Below are 22,158 nucleotides of genomic sequence, written 5' to 3' on the forward strand. Positions count from 1 at the left end.
TCTCCTCTAGGATTTTGATGGAATCTTGTCTCACATTTAGATCTGGAAAACCATGTGGAGGTTCCTCAAAGAGTTAAAAATAGATCTGCCCTAGACCCAGCAATTGCACGGCTGGGGATTTACCCCAAAGATACAGATGCAGTGAAACGCCGGGACACCTGCACCTCAATGTTTATAGCAGCAATGTCCACAATAGCCAAACTGTGGAAGGAGCCTTGGTGTCCATCGAAAGATGAATGGATAAAGAAGATGTGGTCTATGTATACAATGGAATATTACTCAGCCATTAGAAATGACAAATACCCACCATTTGCTTTGACGTGGATGAACTGGAGGGTATTATGCTGAGTGAAATAAGTCAGTCAGAGAAGGACATACATTATATGGTCTCATTCATTTGGGGAGTATAAAAAATAGTGAAAGGGTGTAAGGGGGAAAAGAGAAAAAATGAGTGGGAAATATCAGAAAGGGAGACAGAACATGAGAGTCTCCTAACTTTGGGAAACGAATAGGGGTGGTAGAAAGGAAGGCGGGCATGGGGTGGGGGTGACTGGGTGATGGGCACTGAGGGGGGCACTTGATGGGATGAGCACTGGGTGTTATGCCTATGTTGGCAAATTGGACTCCAAAAAATTAAATATATAAATACATAAATAAATGAAAGAAAGAAAGAAAGAAAGAAAGAAGAAGAAGAAGAAGAAGAAGAAGAAGAAGAAGAAGAAGAAGAAGAAGAAGAAGAAGAAGAAGAAGAAGAAGAAGAAGAAGAAGAAGAAGAAGAAGAAGAAGAAGAAGAAGAAGGAAGGAAGGAAGGAAGGAAGGAAGGAAGGAAGGAAGGAAGGAAGAAAGAAAGAAAGAAAGAAAGAAAGAAAGAAAGAAAGAAAGAAAGAAAGAAAGAAAGAAAAGAAAGAAAGAAAGAGAGAGGTGATTAATGCCAAAAAAAAAAAATTTTGCATACATCTGAGTTTTAGGCATTAGTGCTTAGGTGGCCTTCTTATGCAGAAAATTCACCTGAAAGTCTCTTCCTTTGGATTCCAAATCACTGTCCTCTTGTGATTTTACTCATGATTCTTTGAACATGCTTCTTAAGAGTTTTTAGGTATTCTTTTAAACGTTGTTGTAACCCTATATTTTGTTGTTGCCTCACTTCTCCATACTACCTACCTAATTTTTTTTGGTGGGGCAGGGTGACCTCACCCAATTTCTTGATTTAATTTATCATTTACAAGTAGTAATATCAAAATCTAGTTTTACATTCCGATCTTGAAATTCATACTTAAAAAAATCCAGGTGTTTACTGAATATTTTCACTCATATATTATTTGGCTACCTACCTATGTTTCAAGCTAATCTTACTGCTTTACTATTACTTCTAAACTCCTCAACCTGAGATACCAATACTAGCCATTAGAAATTTCCTTCATCATCACTTTCTAGTACTTCCTGGTTTTCAATTTAGGCTGCTATCAGGAAAATGTGTGGAATGAGGAAAAATGATGAAAAAAAGGAATTATTGATACAGACCTCCACGTTGAACTTAATAGATGTGCATCCTGACAAGCTGCTTAACTTCTGTGAATTTTAGGTATTTTTCACGTGAAATATCATTGCTAATACCTACTTCATGAAATAGTTATGCAAATGAAAAAGTATAACTTACATAAAATGATAAAAGGTAGTATTTAAAAGGCATTTAATAAATATTTGGTGAAATAAAATTATTTCAATAAAATGAATTCTTTAACAAGTATCTTTTTACTAATATAGTTAGCAAAACAAATGGAATGTACTTGAAAAAATATGAGATATTTTTTGGTATACATACTAATACTCAAATCACTTGCTCCAGATCTGTGGTTCTTTGGTGAGGGTTAGCTATAGCACACAGAACAGAACCTCTAGTTTTAGGACATCATACTGTCTTCCCTAGATTGTACTTTTGAATAAGTTATTAGATATAGAGAAGCTTGTTTCCTAAAGAGCAGGAGGGCAACTTAGGACATTGGGTGGGATCAGAGTAATTTCTTGGAGGCTCAGATTCCCTTTTGCCAAGGATAGATTTTTCTTCTTCCTGTTCTCTAGCACTATTCATTTGTATTTTCCTTTTTTTTCCTCTGTATCTTTGGCCAGCATGAGGCACCTAATATCAACAAACGCTTATGTGTATTTGGTTCCTGAGTCTGAGGAGAGTTAACTTATTCTACTATGGGCTAAATGGATGAATCAAAAGTTAAATGTATTACAACATCTGAGATGTTTCTGATTAACAAAGAAGGGAATACTTTAGGGAATCGTATTCTCTAGGGTGGTAATATTTTATATCATTATGTCTTAAAATATTCTCTCTGGGATGCAGAATGGGCATTTTTTTTTTCTGGCGATCTATGGGAAGGCTGCTTTCAAAAAGGGTTGGAAATATTTGGCAACTAACTTACAGTGTTCTGACAGGTAAGTGACAGATTGCTCACATCTTTGTACTTGAGGCATCATTATAGAATAATCCAACAGATTAAAAATATATTTCCATATATCTTGTGACTATTCCTTCCACTTCCTCTGAGAAGGGAACAGAAAAAAAGAGAATATTTTTTTAATTTACTGCTAATATAGTAAAGAAATAAAATGAAATATAAGTTTGGGAATAAAGTAATCTTTGAGCTCAGCAAGTATTTTATGAGTACCAGGCATGTGAAAGCCTTTGTGTGGCTTCCCATTGTTGTGTGGGGATAGGAGGATGAGTTTCATGTCCTAAGGTTTGTTATAGTTTCTTGAGGTGGTTGATTGTAGAAAAGTTCACAAATGCTTTTCCCATAAGGTAGCTGAGGAGGATAAGTCCTCAGTCTGGACATTAAAAGTTAGAAGAGTAACCGAATCAAGGAAGGTTGGCTAGTTGAAGAAAGCCCTTAGGGAAAGCAGTGGTTCTCACCATGGCTGTTGCAGTAAAACAGATTTTTAGGTCAGAATGATCCACTTGATACTTTTTATTCCACCTTCATCTATCCTCCACTTTTTTTCTGTGTTTTTCTTTCAGCTCCTCTTTGTTATCTCCAAACGCAACATGCAATTTGTTCATTACTCTGCTGACAAATTGAACCATTCAAAAGTTGGCTAAACTTGTTTGAAAAGTCTAGGTAGGTACAGTACTTATTAGAAGACTAGCTATTTTACTAGTGCTATTTGTCTCCAGGTCATTGCATCTCACCTTTGTATCAGATTCCTTGGAGAACCAGATGAAAGATGTTGGTGTGTCTTTGGAAAAAATGGACATATGGTCATCCACAAAGACATGGGCAAAAACATGCCTCAGTTGCAGGAAGATATGAAAAATATCAAGGCTTTCCTTGCATTCTTTGTGAATTAAGGATTCATGTAAAACATGTTAATGTTTAAGATGATCATTTTTTATGGATGTCAGAGTCTCACAATCTGACATGGCTGTGTGGTGCTCTTCAGAATACAACATCTATTCCATGTTTACTACATTGTTGAAAATTGATCTCAGCTTACTTCCCGGATTTATAAATTGGGAGCATGTTTGTCTGAATGCTGTAGACAACAGTTAGAAGGCCACTGTAGACTAATGATGTGGATGTGTTTTATAATCAGGATATTAATAAAACAATCAGATAAATATTATATGTTAAGAGATAATTGAGAAAATGTAATTTAAAAATGCTAAGTATCTACATGGTACAAGGCATTGGGGTTGGATCTGTGGAGAATAAAATCTTGAGAATAAATAGTTTTCAAAGATTCTTATTCCAAAAAAGAAGTTAAACAAAGCACTCATGTAATTGACTTTAAGCATAGAATGTAATATTATAAGAAAAGCTGTAAAGGATGTCATTGGAGAACAGGAGTGAGAATTTCTTTTATCACAAAATAATTACTGAAGATCTCCAGAGGAGGGTTCTTAGAATTTGGGTCCTGAGGTTTTGAGACAGTTGAAGTAGATAGAAATGAAATGATATTCCTGGTAAGAAGGAGATTATTGATTAAGCTGTTGGTTAAATATTTGATGAGGAATCACTGTTATTAATAAGTTAATGAAACCATATATATTTATGCTTCTTAATTTATTTAAAAATATATGTCCACATGTGTAAATAATTTTGTTTTATAAATGGACAGTCTAAAGGGATTGATAACATACAAACCAAAACCACACACTCAAAAGAGTGGTCACAATCATGGGCTATATTTTTCAAGTACAGATATTTTATGATGGATCACTCTTTCGAATGGATAAGGAAAGAATGAGCTTATTGTGATTATAACATCAAGACTCATTTTCCTTGTGGTTTGAAGTCTTTGCCAAAGATTACACAATTCAAAGAGATTTAAAAAACAACAACAAACTGGAATTCTAAAGTAAATAACATCATTAGACACTTTCCCAAGAGTGGTTTTTGTTTTGGAGGAAGATAAGGTACATTTCAAGTATGTTGGGGAGAAGAAACTTTACCAAGGGAGAGGGAAAAATATATAGGGGAAATTTTCTGTCTGTTTAGTCTATCTGTGCTATGGACACAACTGTCAAGACAGATATTGAAGGTATGATGAGTTAAGGAAGGAACACAATGGAATAAGTAAGTCTTCCAAATTGTATTTCGATATATCACATTTGAGTTTATACTTTTATTTGCTTGTAATGTCCCTCTCAACACAGATCTTTGAGAAGAAAGGTCTAGAGAAAAGATTATGTTTTTGGCAGTGAAGTCAGTGGTAATCTTTTTTATTTTTTTTCAGATTTGAAAAAGGAAATCTTCATTTGAAAGGAGTGAAATTTCAATGATGAATGATTCATTGACTTTGCCAGGATAGAAAACAAATGGAATGAAGTTCTTTTTTTTTTTTTTTAAGATTTTATTTATTTACTCATGAGAGAGATACACAGAGAGAGGCAGAGACATAGGCAGAGGTAGAAACAGACTCCCTGCAGGGAGCCCAGTGTAGGACTGGATCCCGGGACCCCTGGTTCCTGAACTGAGCCAAAGGCAGATACTCAACCGCTGGGCCACCCAGGTGCCCTGGAATGAAGTTAGTTCTGACTATTTACTATTCCTCTTGTCTAAAACTGTACCTGCTCACCTATTCTGAATCTGCTGTGTTACAAGCAAGAATGTGGGATTTTTTTGGTACCTGGAAAATAAAAACCCTATTGGGGATTACAATCATGATTTGGTCCTACATGAACTGCCTGGTGATATCTCCCCAAATGAGCTCAGAATCAAAGTGCTTAAACTAAAATTTGGATTACTGAAAACATGAGCTATTGAGTAATAATATTTCCTTATCATTTGCATGTAACCTCAGGGATTTTGGGTCTCCTAAGGAGTGCTTTTCAGAAATGGGAGGGAGAAAATTAGAAATGCAATATTTGAGATATTATCCACTATCAAAGAACATTCATTCACTTTCCTGCATCAGTTTATGTCAAGTACTAAATATCATAAAGATGTTTGAAGGTAATAGAATACTATTTAAGTTATAAGGGGCACCTGGGTGGCTCAGTGGTTGAGTGTCTGCCTTCGGCTCAGGTCATGATCCCGGGGTCCTGGGATCCAGTCCGACACTGGGCTCCCTGCAGGGAGCCTGCTTCTCCCTCTGCCTATGTCTCTGTCTCTCTGTTTCTATGCATCTTGTGAATAAGTAAATAAAATTTTAAAAAAGAATAAGTTATCAGTATTTCCTGTTCCTCTTTTCAAGCCATAATATCTGGGAGCAAGTGTTTAGTGAAGACGGACATATTATACATTTATAAAAATAAACATTCTCTTTAATATGTATAACAAATAGTTGAGCATCTGCCTTTGGCTCAGGACTGGACTCCCTGCAGGGAGCCTGCTTCTCCCTCTGCCTTGTCTCTCACAAATAAATAAATAAATAAAATCTTTAAAAAATAAAATAAATAAACAGAGGGACAAATGGTTGAAGCGACTTGTAGGAAAGTACCCCTAATACATCCATGATGAGGAATTTTTCTTAAAATATTCCATAAAACCACATATCACACCATGAATTAATTCCTTTATTTTTTACAGATCAGTAACTTCACACTCAGCCTTCTCCTCATTCGTGAAATCATGCACCTGAATAATAATGTGACTGAGTTCATTCTGCTTGGATTGACCCAGGATCCTGTTAGAAAAAAAATAGTGTTTGTCACGTTTTTGTTTTTCTATTTGGGGACATTGCTGGGTAACTTTCTGATTATTACTACTATCAAGACCAGCCAGACACTAGGGAGTCCAATGTACTTCTTCCTTTTCCACCTATCCTTGTCTGACACCTGCTTCTGTACTTCCATAGCCCCTAGAATGATTGTTGATGCACTTTTGAAAAGGGCCACAATCTCTTTCAGGGAGTGCATGATACAAGTCTTTTCATTCCACTTCTTTGGCTGCCTGGAGATCTTCATCCTTATCCTCATGGCTGCTGACCGCTATGTGGCCATCTGTAAGCCCCTGCACTACACAACCATCATGAGTCGACAGGTCTGTGCTGTGCTGGTGGCTATTGCCTGGGTGGGGTCCTGTGTGCATTCTTTAGCTCAGATTTTTCTGGCCCTGAGTTTACCTTTCTGTGGTCCCAATGTGATCGATCACTATCATTGTGACTTGCAGCCCTTGTTGAAACTTGCCTGTGCAGATACCCATGTGATCAATCTACTGTTGGTATCCAATAGTGGGGCCATTTGTATACTGAGTTTTGTCATGCTGATGTGCTCCTATGTTGTCATCTTGTATTCTCTGAGAAATCACAGTGCTGAAGGGAGGAGGAAAGCCCTCTCCACCTGCATGTCCCACATCATTGTAGTCGTCTTGTTCTTTGGTCCTTGCATATTTCTATACACACGCCCTGCAACCACCTTTCCCATGGATAAGATGATAGCTGTATTTTATACACTTGGAACACCTTTGATCAATCCTCTGATTTACACACTTAGGAATGCAGAAGTGAAAAATGCCATGAAGAAGTTATGGAGGAAGAAGTTGATTTCAGATGACAAAAGATGAATAGGAGTTTCAAATTTTTCTTCACAGTTTGGATTTGCCCCGAGTCCATAAAGAATGTTATCTTTTTATTGTGGTGTTAACATAATCTGGGGGCATGAGAATTCATTTCTTCAAGAATGAACATGTAAACTGGTCAATGTTGAGCCAGTTTCATGCAGAGGAAGAGACAGCATCAGGTACAAACAGCCATGTCATGACAAGTGCCTTAGATGTTCACTACTGTGTCTCCTCTTGCCTGCCTAGCATCACTGTGGTTTTAATTTAGTTTTTCCCTGCCCTTTTTCATGTTGACTTCTGGTATTCTCTTTATAGTTACACTTTTGTATGCTTGTATCCACAGCCTGGCTGGCTTTTCCTCTTTCAAATGTCTTCCTTTGTATTAGACACTTCAGTCATATCATATTTGATCATGGACTGTCAACTTGTATGTTTTTTTGTGATTGAGCAGAAAGCACCAGATTCAAATAATTGTAAAACCTTCATGTTTTAAGGGACAATCTATAATCTAAGCAATCTCCCTTCTGTTTTTGGAGTCATACTACAAATTCTTCACATATTTATTTATATCCTTCTAGAACAGTGACAGAATATATTGTTAATATCACCCTTTTGAAGGAATCTTTTTACCTTAGGAAGGTTCTGAGAGTTGGGGTTGTACACATATTATTCTTTTGTAAAAACTACTTTTTGCTTCTACATTGATCACTCCTAACTTGGAGGAAGCTTCAAGTTTTTCTTAGGTCATACAAGTTATAAAAAATTTTGTACTATTGGGTTATTATGATTGAAGCATAGATGGCCCAAATTAAGTAGATATATTCATGAGGGCTAGAGGTAAAGCATACCAGCAACCAAAGGTTGAAATCGGGAATTTGAATATAATAACTGATTAAGAATGTTGGAACTCAGAAGACTCTTTTTAGGCTTTGAAACGGAAATAGTTAAATTGTAGATATGAATTGTCTTAGTGAGTTTTAATATAATCTAGAAAAGAGGGTAACATGAGAAATTTATTGGATTAAAACTGCATTTATGCAGTGAAGAGGGATATCACCCTTTGTTATCATTCATCAACATCACAGTATTGAAATACGTGATCACTAAGAATCTTTCTGATTTCAGTTTGTTTTCTTATTTGTATTTTTATCCATATAGAAAATTTAACATGAGTATTTTTATTTTGTACTTATTTTTATTTACAAATTACTAAATTATGTTAAAAGTATGAAATCTGTATTAACTTTTTCATACCAGGAACCTCAGAACTTCTTAGCTTGAGGAGCACCTGACTGGCTCATTTGGTAGAGCATGTGACTCTTGATCTCAGAGCTGAGTTCAAGCCCCATGTTTGGTGTGGAGTCTACATAAAATAAAAATTTAAAAGGAAAAAAAGAACTTAGCTTGAAAAAAAAAAGATCATCTATTCTCTGCACTGCTTGGGAAAGAAATACTGTGAATTCCACAATGAACACTAGTGACATATATAGATCACTCTTTCTTTTCAGATTCAGAATTTATTCATCTCAAGCAGTTTATCATTGATAATAGCTGCTGATTTTCCTCTTGCAATGGTCGCACTTTAGTAAATCTCAGTTGGCAGAGTTTTATTTGAAGTCCTCTTCAATTTCAAGACAAGGCATATATGAAAAGGGGAGTATGTTGGATCTAATTTAGGTACCTCCCCAGAAACACTATCCAACATGCTTCCAATATGGAGTTCCCAAGGCTGCTGTCACCGTGTCTCTTGCCAACAGAGATTATGATCTAATTCCAGTTCAGAATTTTTTAATAAAGATAGTGGAACTGCAAAGGTGATAGAACATGCAACTTCACCAGGATTTTCTTTCTGAAGTCAGAATTTTGATACAGAGTAAGACTGTGATATCTAAAGTAGACACATTTGTGTGGGGAAGAGGGAGAACTCTGAACTCACAGATGATCTTACATCCTCTTGGTTGTCATAAGTAGCTCCCTCTCCCTTGAAAGAGGACAATATAGTCTTCCCTTGCTTAGACACATTGTGATTACCTCATTTGAACAAGTCAGACAATGATATTTGGTTATCTCATGAGCTTCCTCCTATACCCTTCTTTGCTTCCAAACATCTAATTAGGTACAAGTCACACGGAATGCCAAGCAGGAAAGTCCTTTCTTGCTCTAGGAGGATATGTCATTACATGTGTTATTACAGTGTAGTAGAATAGAAGTTTAGAGTTGAGGTCTATCCCAATTGGCTTTTTCTGCAGACCTACATTACTGGAGATGCATCATCAAATAACTATGTTGTTCACTTTACTCACAGAACTATTAGATCTTTTGAATAGAACTATAAGACAGAGCTACCAAAAGTATGAAAGACCTAATAGTGCTTTTTATTTTAATCTTAGGTATTAGCATGTCCTCAAATTCTGTTTTATTCTTGGATGTGCTAGTTTAGGAGTGAATATGATTTAAACTCAATTCATACTCAGAGAGTCCTAAAGTAAATTGCTTAAAGAAATTAGATACCAAAGTTTCAAGATAGAAAAATATGCTCTCAGGAAGTCATCAGTGTGTCCATATTCAAACGGAGATAAAATAAGCCCAACTAATAGAATCACAGCTTGACATGGCAACTGAGGACTGAATATAGGGTATATATGTATGTATGTATTATTTTTAATTTTTGCTTTTTAGCATTCTTAGAATCTTCTTTATTAAATTTTTAAATTTTTTAAAAGATTTCTATTTATTTGATAGAGAGCGCACAAGCAGGGGGAGTGGTAGAGGGAGAAGCAGACTCTCCACTGAGCAGGGAGCCTAACATGGGGCTCAATTCCAGCACCCTGGGATCATATCTGAGCTGAAGACAGACACTTAACCAACTGAACCACCCAGGGGCCCCAGAAACATCTTTATTACAAATGCTTTTAAACACTTCTCCACCTGTATTGAAGAATGGAATAACTTCCATTTACTGATACTACACAGTTCTCAATGCAACTTGCAAGTTCTTATTTTTTTGATGACAATCATATTACAAATATATTAATGTATCTAATCAGCATGTTGTACACCATACAATTACATAAGATATTTTCCTTTTTTAAAAAGCAACATTCTTTTTAAAAGGGCTATGTTGAAGAGAAATTTTAGTTTAAATTTTGAGGAACTTAGGCAATCTTAGTGGGAAGTGAGAAACAATCACATTGAGATTTCCTTAATAAAAATTTACTGACTTTAAATAATGTTGGCTACTGTTGTGCATAATAATTTTTAAAAAACCTTTTACATTTAAAAAATGCATATGTCTGAAGACAGATTTTTTTTTTTTTGACATGAGGTACTCTCCTAGGTCTTAAAATTTGCTGTTAGGGGTTGAATTGTGTCCTCCAAGAAAAGAATAGTCCCTAGTACTTTAGAATGTGACCTTATTTAGGAATAGTGTGTCTGACAATTGACTTTTGATTGCAATGTAATGTACTAACATTAAGCTCTGATGGTTGAGACATCCATTTCAAAAACATCTCCTGTGCAGTGAATACAAGGCCAACTACACAACTAGATGAGGAGCCAGACTGCCCCACTCATGAAGTCCCCTTTCTGGAAAGCTCTAGGTGACCTATAACGGACTATTTGAGTGACCCTGTGTTTTTCTTCCTGTACTTTAATCCCACTCCTATGTTTTAAATTCATTAGTAGGATCATGCCCTGGGCAAAAGCAGCGCTAAACCCCTGAGCCACCCAGGCTGCCCAGTACCCCATTCTTGACCTCAATAAAGGCAGAACCTCAGAATGGCAAGCTCTTTCTGTCTCTCCCTGTCTCTAACTGTGGCCAACAAGGTGGCCCTAGGTGTGTCATGTACCTTTTGTGACTTGTGAATAATAAACCTTGTTTTGTCAAAGTGCTCACTTAATTGTTTCACTTGAGGAAAGGAGGAGAAACTGAAAAAGAACACAGGCCTTTCTTTGGGGTCTCAGAATTGCAATTTGGGGAGCACAAATTTTGGAGTAAACAAGAAAAGTGTCCTGCTCATGTGGGGAAAGCAAGGGTTTTTTTTATGAGAAAGAAGAAAGGTATAATCAGATGATTTAGATTAAGAAAAAGAGAAGAAAATTTAATTTGGTACTGACAGATGAAGCCACTGTTGATTACTATCTTTTCTTTTTTCTTTTTTAAGAGACAGAGTTTGGAGATGGGGAAATCAGAGGAAGAGAGAGGGAGTCCTAAGTATTCTCCACACGCAATGCAGGGCTGGATCTCAGAACCTTGAGATCATGACTGAGCAGAAATCAAGAGTCTGATGCCTAACTGACTAAGCTACCCAGGCATTTGCTTTTGATTATCATCTAATTGATTATTCTACTGATGCTGTCAAGCAAAACTATTCCTGGTTTGCAGTAGTTAACTCTTCTGTCCTCATAAAGTTCTTATCAGTAGTTTTATGGTCCTAATGACAGTTGTTTTGTTGGATTTTGTGAGAAATTTCTTGAAAAATTAGCACTGCTCTGGCCCAGTTAAAGAATTCATTCATTAGAAAGGAAAATGGAGCTTCAAAATGGAGTCTCTTGTCTCCAGAAATTTTCTAGCTGGCAGTTAACAGGAAGGCAGGTAGAGAGGGGTTGACTTTCAGCTCCCAGATGTCTTTGCATGTGGCCCCTTTGTCTTCAAAGCTAGGAATGGGAAATTTTATTCTAATTGTACTTTGAATCTTTCTTTTTCTTCTGTTACCAATCAGGAAAAAAATTTCTTTCTTTCTTTCTTTCTTTCTTTCTTTCTTTCTTTCTTTCTTTCTTTCTTCTTTCTTTCTTTCAATTCTATTAGCCAACATACAGTACATCATTAGACTCAGATGTAGTGTTCAACAATTGTGGGATTAGATAAGTTCCAAACATTTAACTCGAAGTCAGCATATATCAGTAACCTTAATTACATTTAGAAATCCCTTTGGACATGTAATTCTACATATAACATTTTAAAAATATTTTATTTATTTATTCATGAAAGACACAGAAAGAGAGGCAGAGACATAGACAGAGGGAGAAGCAAGTTCGTTGCAGGGAGCCCGATGTAGGACTAGATTCCAGGAGTACGGGATCACACCCTGAGCCAAAGGCAGATGCTCAACCACTGAACTACCTAGGTGCCCCTACATTTAACATTTAACATATGATATATTATCACATTTCCAGTCCCAGGGGCTATGGCAGGAAATCCTGAGGGGCATTTTGGAATTATGTCTACCACAGTGTTAAAGAAGTTTTGAAAAATTATGGCTTTAACCCCAAAATGGAGAATGTACAACTCAGTGTTTCTAAAATGAGGATAGCTTTATCTCTATTAAATATGCCACCTTTGCATCCTATTCCAAATGTTATCCATGAGGAAAATACGACATTCCCTTAGGTGTGGAGTAGTCTTAGAGGAAGTATAAGTAACATTCTATATTTACTTAATCATTGAATCCAACTAAATATATGATCTTCATCACGTATCTTATACAATTAACTCAGCTATAAAAAATTGTCTACATAAATGGACATATCAATGCCATGGATGAGGGCCTGGAGTGAGGAACTAACATTTCAGGATGACAGAGTTTTGCACAGTGACCTATTGTCTGATCTTGTCCTTAATTGTCAATGACTTCTGTCTACAGATTGTGATCTGAATGCTTTGTCCTGTAGCTATTTCCAAGTTTATTTGTAAATTGTATCAGAAAGTAGTTAATAATAATAATAAGTAATAGCAGTAATACTAATTCTAATAATAATAGTGGCTAAGTATTACTGATGTACAAAATAATTGTACTTATAGGTAAAGAATCTAAATTTCAATGAGATAAGTGTCTTACTCAAAGTCACATAGCTGGTAAAAGGTACACCTGGGATTCAAATTCAGACCCTTTGTGTTCAGTGACTGAGGTGGTAAACATGAAATCATCCTGGACATCTGGCAAACGTATGTCATATAAAATTACTTCTTCTTCTAAAGATGCAATCTAATTAGGTTTTGATGCCGTTGTTATGGTGCATCCTTCAGCCATCTCTCTGTTTTCATTCACATGCACACATACATGCCCACACACAAAAAATAATCAGTCTTCCTTGCAGTGTTTCTGACATCAAAAACACAAAAATGAAATTGCTTAGGTAGTGAAATAGAACTATAAGTGTAATTCAATAAAAACTGAAAACCAAATCCTTTAAATTTTATGTTACTTCACCATCATCAATTAATCAAAACTATAAAAAACATCTTAGCAATTTATTTTGTTGGTGCTTTTGAGGTTGTACTATGAGTGGAATGTATATTCTGGGAAAAATGTATCCTAAATTTACAATTCAAAATTTAAGGGTAATTTTGAAATATTTAGTACATTATTTTATTATTTTAGTAAAAATCTAGATATACTTATTAAGTACTTACTTTGTGTGAAGTGTGATAGTACTTGTCACAGTCATTGTAGGATCAGTAAAGTATCTTAGCCAGGGTCAAATTCTACTGTACTAGTTATTAGCTGCCTAGTCTTGTCAATTATTTCTTTGTGTCTCTATGGAAATATTAATCATATCATCTCATGGAGTCATTATGTGCATTACATTTTAAAACTCCCTTTAAAGTCCTTAGCACAATTACTGGCACATTGTAATGACTTTCCAATGACTTCTGTTACACTGGTCATCATTGAAATTTAAATGAGAAACAATAGACCTTATTTTCATTGAGTTAATAGTCTGTTGAGAAGAATACCAATATTTAAAAAATAGCCACAAAACCCATCAAAACAAAACATAAAACCCTTGGACTATCTATGAAATGGGATTCAAACAATCTGGTGAAATCAGGTATTAGGAATGTAATGGGATGACTTGGAGTATGGAATTAAGTTTCAGAAAGGTGATATAATGAGGATGAGCCTTGTGGGAATGGGGACATTTAAGTTTGACCTTAAGTATTTTAAGCAAAAGCCCAATACCTTCAATATTAATAAATAATTAGCCTTGGTAATGGAAGCAATGAAAGACCTTTCATAAATATAATGAATGCATTAGGGTTTATTCCTTTTGTAGAAAGTAATAAGACATTTCAAAAACTTTTTGGTCACTGACCATAAAACCTACATTTGATGTTCAATATCATATATTTGAAGCAATCTAAAACAAATCTATATTTAAAAGCACATTTCAAAAACCAAAGCAATAACAAATTAAAATCACCAGAGTTTATTTTTACTAGGCTTGTCCAAGAATTCCTATAGGGATTGCCATTGACACTGCACCCACATGTTGGCAGTGCCTTGAAACACTCTTCCTGGCTGTTCCCTTGCAGCTTCTCCAACAGCCCCCAGACCCCAAGCATTTAGGGAAATAGACATTTTCTGCTCATTATTGTGCCAAAGGGGAAAAAAAGGCAAGATAGAAAGACCCAAACACAATTGTGATTTTCCTTCCAGTTTTATGATACACTTCTCATTTCCTATTCTGAGTATACGTAGTTAGTTTTTTAGATATATTTTGTAGTTTCAAGTTTTTATTTAAATTCCAGTTAGTTAACAAATAGTGTAATATTAGTTATAGGAGTAGAATTCAATGCTTTATTTCATTTTAAATATAATTTGAAAACTACTTACCAAGTATGAGACTTTTTTCATTACTTTTTTTGTCCTAATATATATATTCATTCTTTTAATTTTGAAGATTTTTTTTTCATTTATTGTCATGAGTTTAAGAAGACAGTGATATTCCTTTAAATGTTAACTGGAATCGGCTGATACTAAAAATGTGAGTTCTTATTTTTTTTCTTTTCCATCTTTTCTTTATTCTTAACTTTTCTATTTTTGCATGCCTGTGTTCTCTCTCTGAGCAGCTATAGAATCATCATCTATCCTTATCCACTTGTTTTCTAAGGTAATTTTTTTTGCATGAATAATATTATAGAAATATATCTCCTTTATAATGATTTCTTTTATAACCTTTTAAGCTTCTAATTCATGTAACAATTTGGCATTTTAATAGTTGACAAAACAACTTTAAAATGTCTGTGTAATAAAAAATGAAAAGTGGGAATGCTATTTTGAAATCTTGATTTCAAACTTGAGAATGTTTAGCTGCCAGATCAGGAGGCTAAGAGAAATTGTGAAATATTGTGTACTCTACTTTAGATAGAAAAGCAATGATAAAAAAAATACCATAAAAGTTTGGGAAAAATCAAATAATTGAATCAAATAGATGATAAAGTGAATAAAGATAGTAAGAAAATGATTGAAAATCAATTGATTATTTTGATAAACTGGTAAATGAGTCAGTAAATCACTTGATTAAAAAAATTAGTTCTTTGCAGCTGGAAGGATCCATGAAAAGTGTAATTCCTAATTTTCTTATGGAGAAATAGGTACCCCAAGAATTTGAGGAACTTCTTCCTAAATCACATGGTCCAGGAAGTAGCAGATCAGGACAAGAACCTCTATTTCTCACCTCACTGTGCCATAGGTCTGTTATACTGAACAATAATCTGTGATATTTGAAATGAAGAGGAATAATACGGAAAAAATTTTAGTGATCACAGAGAGTTTATTATGTAATTGATGACTATTCATTTAAAAAGATAGATTAGATATATATTAAAATTTCAAAAACCTTCAGAAAACTACAAAATGACCTAAGTAAAATAGTGGCACGAAATTATTGTTTGCTTGAAGTGTTTGATTCACTTATTCTAAACAGTAAGAGAGAGATTATATTTTGCAGGTATTGGAGGTCTTCATGAATAAATTTTTACTTTGGTTTTAGTTCTCCCATCTATGAAAGGGGAAATCCTATTACCTACTCCAAGTCTTGGTCATTAGTCTGGTATTTTCAGTAGTGGTGAATTGTCAAAATACTTTAAAACTTCTGTAGAAATTTATATTCAGTGGCATGTTAAACTCACTATTCCCAGAGCCCCCTTTGTCCTATGAATGGTGAAGCATTTATAGAATATTAAACATTTTAAAATTATAATGAGTTAATATTTAGCTAATTTTCATGATGTATTAAATGCACATATCTGTACCTAATTTTTTTAAAGATTTTATTTATTCATGAGAGTCATGCACAGAGATAGGCAGAGACACAGGCAGAGGGAGAAGCAGGTTCCACGCAGGGAGCCCAATGTGAGACTTGATTCCGGGTCTCCAGGATCACACCCTGGGCTTAAGGCAGGTGCTAAACCCCTAAGCCACCCAGGGATCCCTGTACCTAAATGTTTTATAGGAATATTTTAATCTGATTTTCACAATAATCCTATGTGGTTGGTCTTATTATTATCACTGCTTTGCAGATGAAAAAAAAACAATGCTCAGAGGCTTTGTAACTTCCTTAAGATTATTTAAATTTAGTGGACCATATATTGGAATGCATCAGCGAAATTCCAGCACTCTCTTCCACCAGGATGACCTGTCTCCTTTGAAAATAAAGTTGCCAATTTTATTTTAGGAACTGAAGATTAGCCATTCAGTTTTGTGCCCTATGAAATATTTTCTGTGAGACTAAGGACACCAAGATGATCCTGAACATCAGGGGTTGGGTATTTTCCTCCCCTTTAAATGCTTCTTAATGAACATGTTCCAGCAGAGATGAAAATTTTAGGTAATCAGAAGTTTTATGTATGGTATGGTGGCATTTCTAACAAGTCCATACCTATCAGAGGCCGTTAACCTTTTGCGTAGCACATCTTGATTATTTATCAATCTCTGTTGCAGATTTGCTGTTTCCTTCTGTTAAAAGTAAAATAAGAGCTAAAGTTAGTTCAGCAGGGGATCCCTGGGTGTCTCAGCGGTTTAGTGCCTGCCTTTGGCCCAGGGAGAGATCCTGGAGCACCGAGATCGGGTCCCACGTCGGGGTCCCCGTATTGAGCCTGCTTGTCTCTCTGCCTGTGTCTCTGCCTCTCTCTCTCTCTCTATGTCTATCATAAATCAATCAATCAATCAATCAAAAAAAATAAAGTTAGTTCAGCAAAACAAGGAGCCATGAAAAGAGCTAATTATGAACTTGTGTCCTCATAAATAAGAGCTAGAGATTTGATAAATCACCTTGAAATTTCTTTAAATCCTATTAGGATTGCAAAAGTATAACTAAATGTGCTAGTGCTGATATAAAGACCAAATCCAGATATAGGTGTAAAAGAGATACAGATATTAGTGCAAAGGTAGATGCAGATATAAATGTGTTTCCTGTTTCCTTATATCAAATATCTCCTCATGAAAGAGTGGAAATTGGTTACATATGTGTCAGTATAGTTATATTTACATTTTTATTTTTATTTTTTATTTTTTAAAGATTTTTTTTATTTATGAGAGAGAGAGAGAGAGAAAGAGAGAGAGGCAGAGACACAGGCAGAGGAAGAAGCAGGCTCCATGCAGGGAAGCCTGACATGGGACTCGATCCTGGGTCTCCAGGATCATGCCCTGGGTTGAAGGCATCATTAAACCACTGAGCCACCCAGGCTGCCCAATATATTTACATTTTTAAATGACAATTGATGACATATGATGCTTGAGGAAGAGCATCTATGTCTAAACATGCTAAAGTCTTTGAGGAAACAATGTAGTAACTAGTGATAAACAAGTTATTTGAGTTTACTGAATTACTTTTTATTCTGCTTAATTTTATTCCTTATGTATTGTGTTCTTCTTAAACCGTATTATAAAATGATGAATTTGGAATTAACTTTAAGTACAGAAGTAATAATGAAATATAATCTCTTTAATAAAGAAATTAAAACATTGTATAACACTAAAATCCCTTTTGGCCATCACCTTCTTTATTTTTGAGAATTAAATCTTTCCTTCCACACTTTTTTTCTATTAATTTATAAGTACAGAGGTTCTCACAGAAACTAAATGGCATTCTGTGACTGTGATCTTTTTTTTTAGCATGCACATTATCATACTGTGGTTATTTTCGTGTACTTCATTATGTTTTCCACATGAAAGTATGTTTTAGTGATTGGTATCATGTTAGATGTCTCCTAGGTATCATCAAACTATTGCCTAGTTTTCCATAATGAGAACATACTAGCCCTTATTTCCATTCTATTTTCAGGTTTTAGATCAATTCTATTTTCCAAATTTGAATGAGTCTATGAAGAATATCCTTTTGTATAGTTTCTGAGGTAGTTTTGCTGGGTCACTCATGAAAATTGTAATGAATACCTTTTGAAATTTTAGTTTTATGAAGTTGATGAGTGAGAATATAATATCTCATTCCTGTTTCATCTGCATCTCCCTAATTCTAATGAGGTTGAATATTTTTATATATATTTGGGCAGTTGTGATTTCCTTTCTGTGTATTGCCTTCCCAAAATTTTGCTCTTTTAGAAAATTGGGCTACTTATCTTTATGTGATCAATTCACAGGATTTATAAATATTTACTCCCATTTGCTGCTTTTAAAAATATTTGGTTTATATGAAGTTTTGTCATATGGAAGATTTTAAAATAGATTTTATATTTTTATGAATTTGTTTTATGTTCTTTGCTTTAAAAATGTTCCTACATAAGATATAAACCCATTCTAATTATTCTCAATTTTTTTCTTTTGTTTTTGATACATTTGTGTTTTTTGACCATCTGGATTATAATTTTTTGTGCCTTATGAGTGATATTTTTTTCAGAGAGAGATTTAAAGTCCTCAGTTATTAAAATTCAAATCAAATTGATTTCCTGGAGTTTAAATCAATTTGAAATTTCAACTTAAATATGGAACAAATTCTGATATATGCATTTATTTATTGACTGTCTTCAAGTCCAGCAATCTGTCTTTACCTACAACTTTTTAAAAAAGATTTATTTATTTATTCTTGATACAGAGAGAGAACACAGCCAACAGGGGCAGACACAGAGGGAGAGAGAATCTCAAGCAGACCCTGTGTTGAGTGTGGAGCCCAACTTGGGGCTTGATCTCATGACCTTAAGATCACAAGAGTTGGACACTTAACCGACTGAACCACCCAGATGCCTCTACCTACAACTTTTTAATTGCTATAGCTTTATAGTATATTTCAATTCTGAAAGATATGTCTATCCTCTTTGATCTTCCTTTGAAAAAGTTAGATTAGCTACTCTGGCTATTCTTTCTAAATTTTAGAATCAGATTTTGATGAAAAATGTCAGAATTTTTGTTTTAACTATTGAATGTATTAATTGGGAAGAATTGACATCTTTCTTATATTGATCCTCCCTAGCCATAAACATGGTATAATCTTTTAATTCGTTATAATCTTTTTAATCTTGTAATACAATTCTATATTCAATGAGGGAATTCTGTTTTTAAGGACAGAATAGGGACGCCTGGGTGGCTTAGTGGTTGAGCGTCTGCCTTTGACTTAGGGCGTGTTCCTGGAGTTGCGGGATCAAGTCCCACATCAGGCTTCCTGCATGGAGCCTGCTTCTCCCTCTTCCTATGTCTCTGCCTTTCCCTCTGTATCTCTCATGAAGAAATAAATAAAATCTTTTTAAAAAAGGACAGAATAGATGACTCACAGATTAAGTAATATTGAACTGTTTATTTTATACAAATAACACCATATCCCAGAATCATTGCAACTGGTTTTATTTATGTGACAGTGATATTTTTCAGAGATTTTTTTCAAGAAATTAGCCCACAGGTTGTTAATTTGTGGTTCATGGATGGAAATCAAACTGAAAGTCCACAAACTCCATCAAATCCTATTAAAAATCTCTTTGCCAAAAGTACCGTTTTCTAAAAATAAAAAGTATTGTTCAAATGTTGTTATAACCCTTCACAAACTGGCTGACACCTGTTAATCAGTCTGTAGTGTTTATGTTTTATAGAGCTGGGCATTGAGTTTAGCAGTTTTGTGGTACATTTTTTGCCAAAAGGAAGTAAGAGATATAGTTTAATATTTTGCACCAAAGCAATATGTTATTTTTAGTTAAAATATTTCAGGACTGGGGGGATCCCTGGGCGGCGCAGCGGTTTGGCGCCTGCCTTTGGCCCAGGGCGCGATCCTGGAGACACGGGATCGAGTCCCACATCGGGCTCCCGGTGCATGGAGCCTGCTTCTCCCTCTGCCTGTGTCTCTGCCTCTCTCTCTCTTTCTGTGACTATCATAAGTAAATAAAAATTAAAAAAAAAAATTTCAGGACTGGGGCCCATGAGTCTGTTAAGGAAAGAAAGTGCTTAAATTCAAAGAAATACATGGTTTTAAAACAGACCTAGTGAAAAAGGATCTCTGGATGCAATTTGACCCTGCAAGGGGTGCTGTCTTACTGGAAAGTGACAGAAAGTGGGACTAAGGGATGAAAACTCCTGAGTTAGACTGAAAAGTGAACTGGGAAATGAGGTCAATTCCAGGAAGCCACAAATATACTGGAACCTCATACAGTGGAGCAACTCTTCCCCAACGATCTAATCTTTGCTCAATGTTTGCAAAAGGTGTTAAAGGCACTTTATTAAATTGTCATTTAGAGATCTAATATTTAAAATGATGATTAATGATGCTACTGAATTTTCAAGGTTCAGCACAGATTTAGTTCCTGGGAAGGACTGAGAATGATAAGACTGCCCTTGATGAAGAGATAACCTCATATTGTTTATACATAACAGAGATTCAAAAATTACTCTTAAGGTATACTTCTGAAATCACATCTCAAAATTAACCTAAAAAAGAACATTGCATCTTCCAATTATTCATCCTTTTATTCATTCATAGTAAGCATGAGACTTTGGGATTTATTATATTTTCAATTAATTATTTGAGCTATTATTATTAGCTACGGCTACTCTAATGAACTATATCTACTTGTTGATAGATTGTAGGTATTTTGTATAGCTGCACCCTTAGCATTAATTTTGGTGTTTTCATCATAATAACCTACGTATATTTATCAAATGAATGACTTTTAAAATAAATCAATAATTTAAAAAAGTTGGGTGTTTCCAGTATGTTAACTTTCCCCTCTACATAATCACACCCCCAGAAGAATTGGGACATGAAAATATCACAGAATTTAATCTCTTGGGACTTTTTAGTGATGAGGATGCAAAGGCCGCCTGCTTTGTGCTGTTCGTACTTTGCTACATTGCAATTCTCTCAGGAAACTTGCTCTATCTTCTCACAATCAGGGGCAGCCGTCTCCGTGAACAGCTCATGTACTTTTTCCTGAGCTACCTATCTTTTATGGATGTCTGCTTCACTTCACAGACCTACTGGCCCAGCAGAAGACCATCTCCTACAATGGCTGCATGGCCCAGATGTTTTATGCCCATTTTTTTGGTGCCACTGAGATCTTCATCTTGGTGGCCATGGCCTATGACCGATATGCAGCCATCTGCAGACCCCTTCACTATATGGTCATCATGAGCAGACAGGTGTGCTATGTCCTTGTAATGGCCTCAATTCTCGGAGCATTTACCCATTCAATCATGCAAGTATTGATTATTATTGAACTTCCCTTCTGTGGCCCCAATCAGATAGACCACTATTTCTGTGATGTTTTCCCCTTGCTGAAGCTGGCCTGCATGGATACTAGCTTGTTGGTTATTGTGATCATTACTACCACAGGAGTGCTGTCCATTTTGACCTTTGTTGCCTTGGTAATTTCTTACATCATCATCCTGTCTACCCTGAGGACCTACTCATCCCAGGGCTGCCGCAAAGCCCTCTCTACCTGTGGCTCACATATCACTGTTGTGTTCATGTTCTTCTTGCCTCTCATCTTCACATATGTCCCCATGACTGATTCCGTCAGTAATGACAAAGTGTTTGCCCTATTTTATACCATGATTGCCCACATGTTCAACCCTCTCGTCTACACATTGAGAAACACAGACATGAAGAATGCCATGAGGAAAATGTGGTGCCGGGATGCACGGTTTGAAGGGAAATGAAGTCCCTGGTGTTCAAACCATCCTCTGGATCACCTTCTATCCACAGCATCCTAATGTCAGCAAATATGGCAGGTACAGAGAGGTGGTGTGTTGTCATCAAAAGTTGCAAGACTTGAAGAGAGAGGGCCCTTAACCACCTTCTTTCTGTTACTTTATTTTTCTGAACCTATGTAAAGAGGATGAATCATATGACCTCCATGTCCCAGCCAGCTCTAACATTCTGGAACTTATGTCTGGCATTTTGGAATATTCTGTCCATCATGATCCCA

The 22,158-nt window shown here is 35.5% G+C and overlaps 1 protein-coding gene, 1 non-coding gene and 1 pseudogene across 2 annotated transcripts; all 3 read left to right on the forward strand.

The window, feature by feature from the left end:
- Nucleotides 1-6,083: 6,083 nt before the first annotated feature.
- On the forward strand, nucleotides 6,084-7,016 carry LOC140613363 (olfactory receptor 4C16-like). The gene has a single exon (XM_072791894.1). It carries the CDS (start codon nucleotides 6,084-6,086, stop codon nucleotides 7,014-7,016), a length of 933 nt encoding a protein of 310 aa, XP_072647995.1.
- A 2,213-nt stretch (nucleotides 7,017-9,229) lies between these two features.
- LOC140613655 (small nucleolar RNA SNORA18) lies at nucleotides 9,230-9,355 on the forward strand. The gene has a single exon (XR_012014557.1). It is a non-coding gene; the product is annotated as a small nucleolar RNA SNORA18 (small nucleolar RNA).
- Nucleotides 9,356-15,427: 6,072 nt separating this feature from the next.
- Nucleotides 15,428-21,889, forward strand: LOC140613608 (olfactory receptor 4P4-like; annotated as a pseudogene).
- Nucleotides 21,890-22,158: the final 269 nt, after the last annotated feature.

This window comes from Canis lupus, chromosome 21 (genome assembly GCF_048164855.1).
Source record: "Canis lupus baileyi chromosome 21, mCanLup2.hap1, whole genome shotgun sequence".
In the NCBI taxonomy this organism is placed as follows: domain Eukaryota; kingdom Metazoa; phylum Chordata; class Mammalia; order Carnivora; family Canidae; genus Canis; species Canis lupus.

Coding starts and splice junctions, on each gene's coding strand:
- LOC140613363 (XM_072791894.1), top strand. CDS start 6,084: ATGCACCTGAATAATAATGTGACTGAGTTCATTCTGCTTGGATTGACC.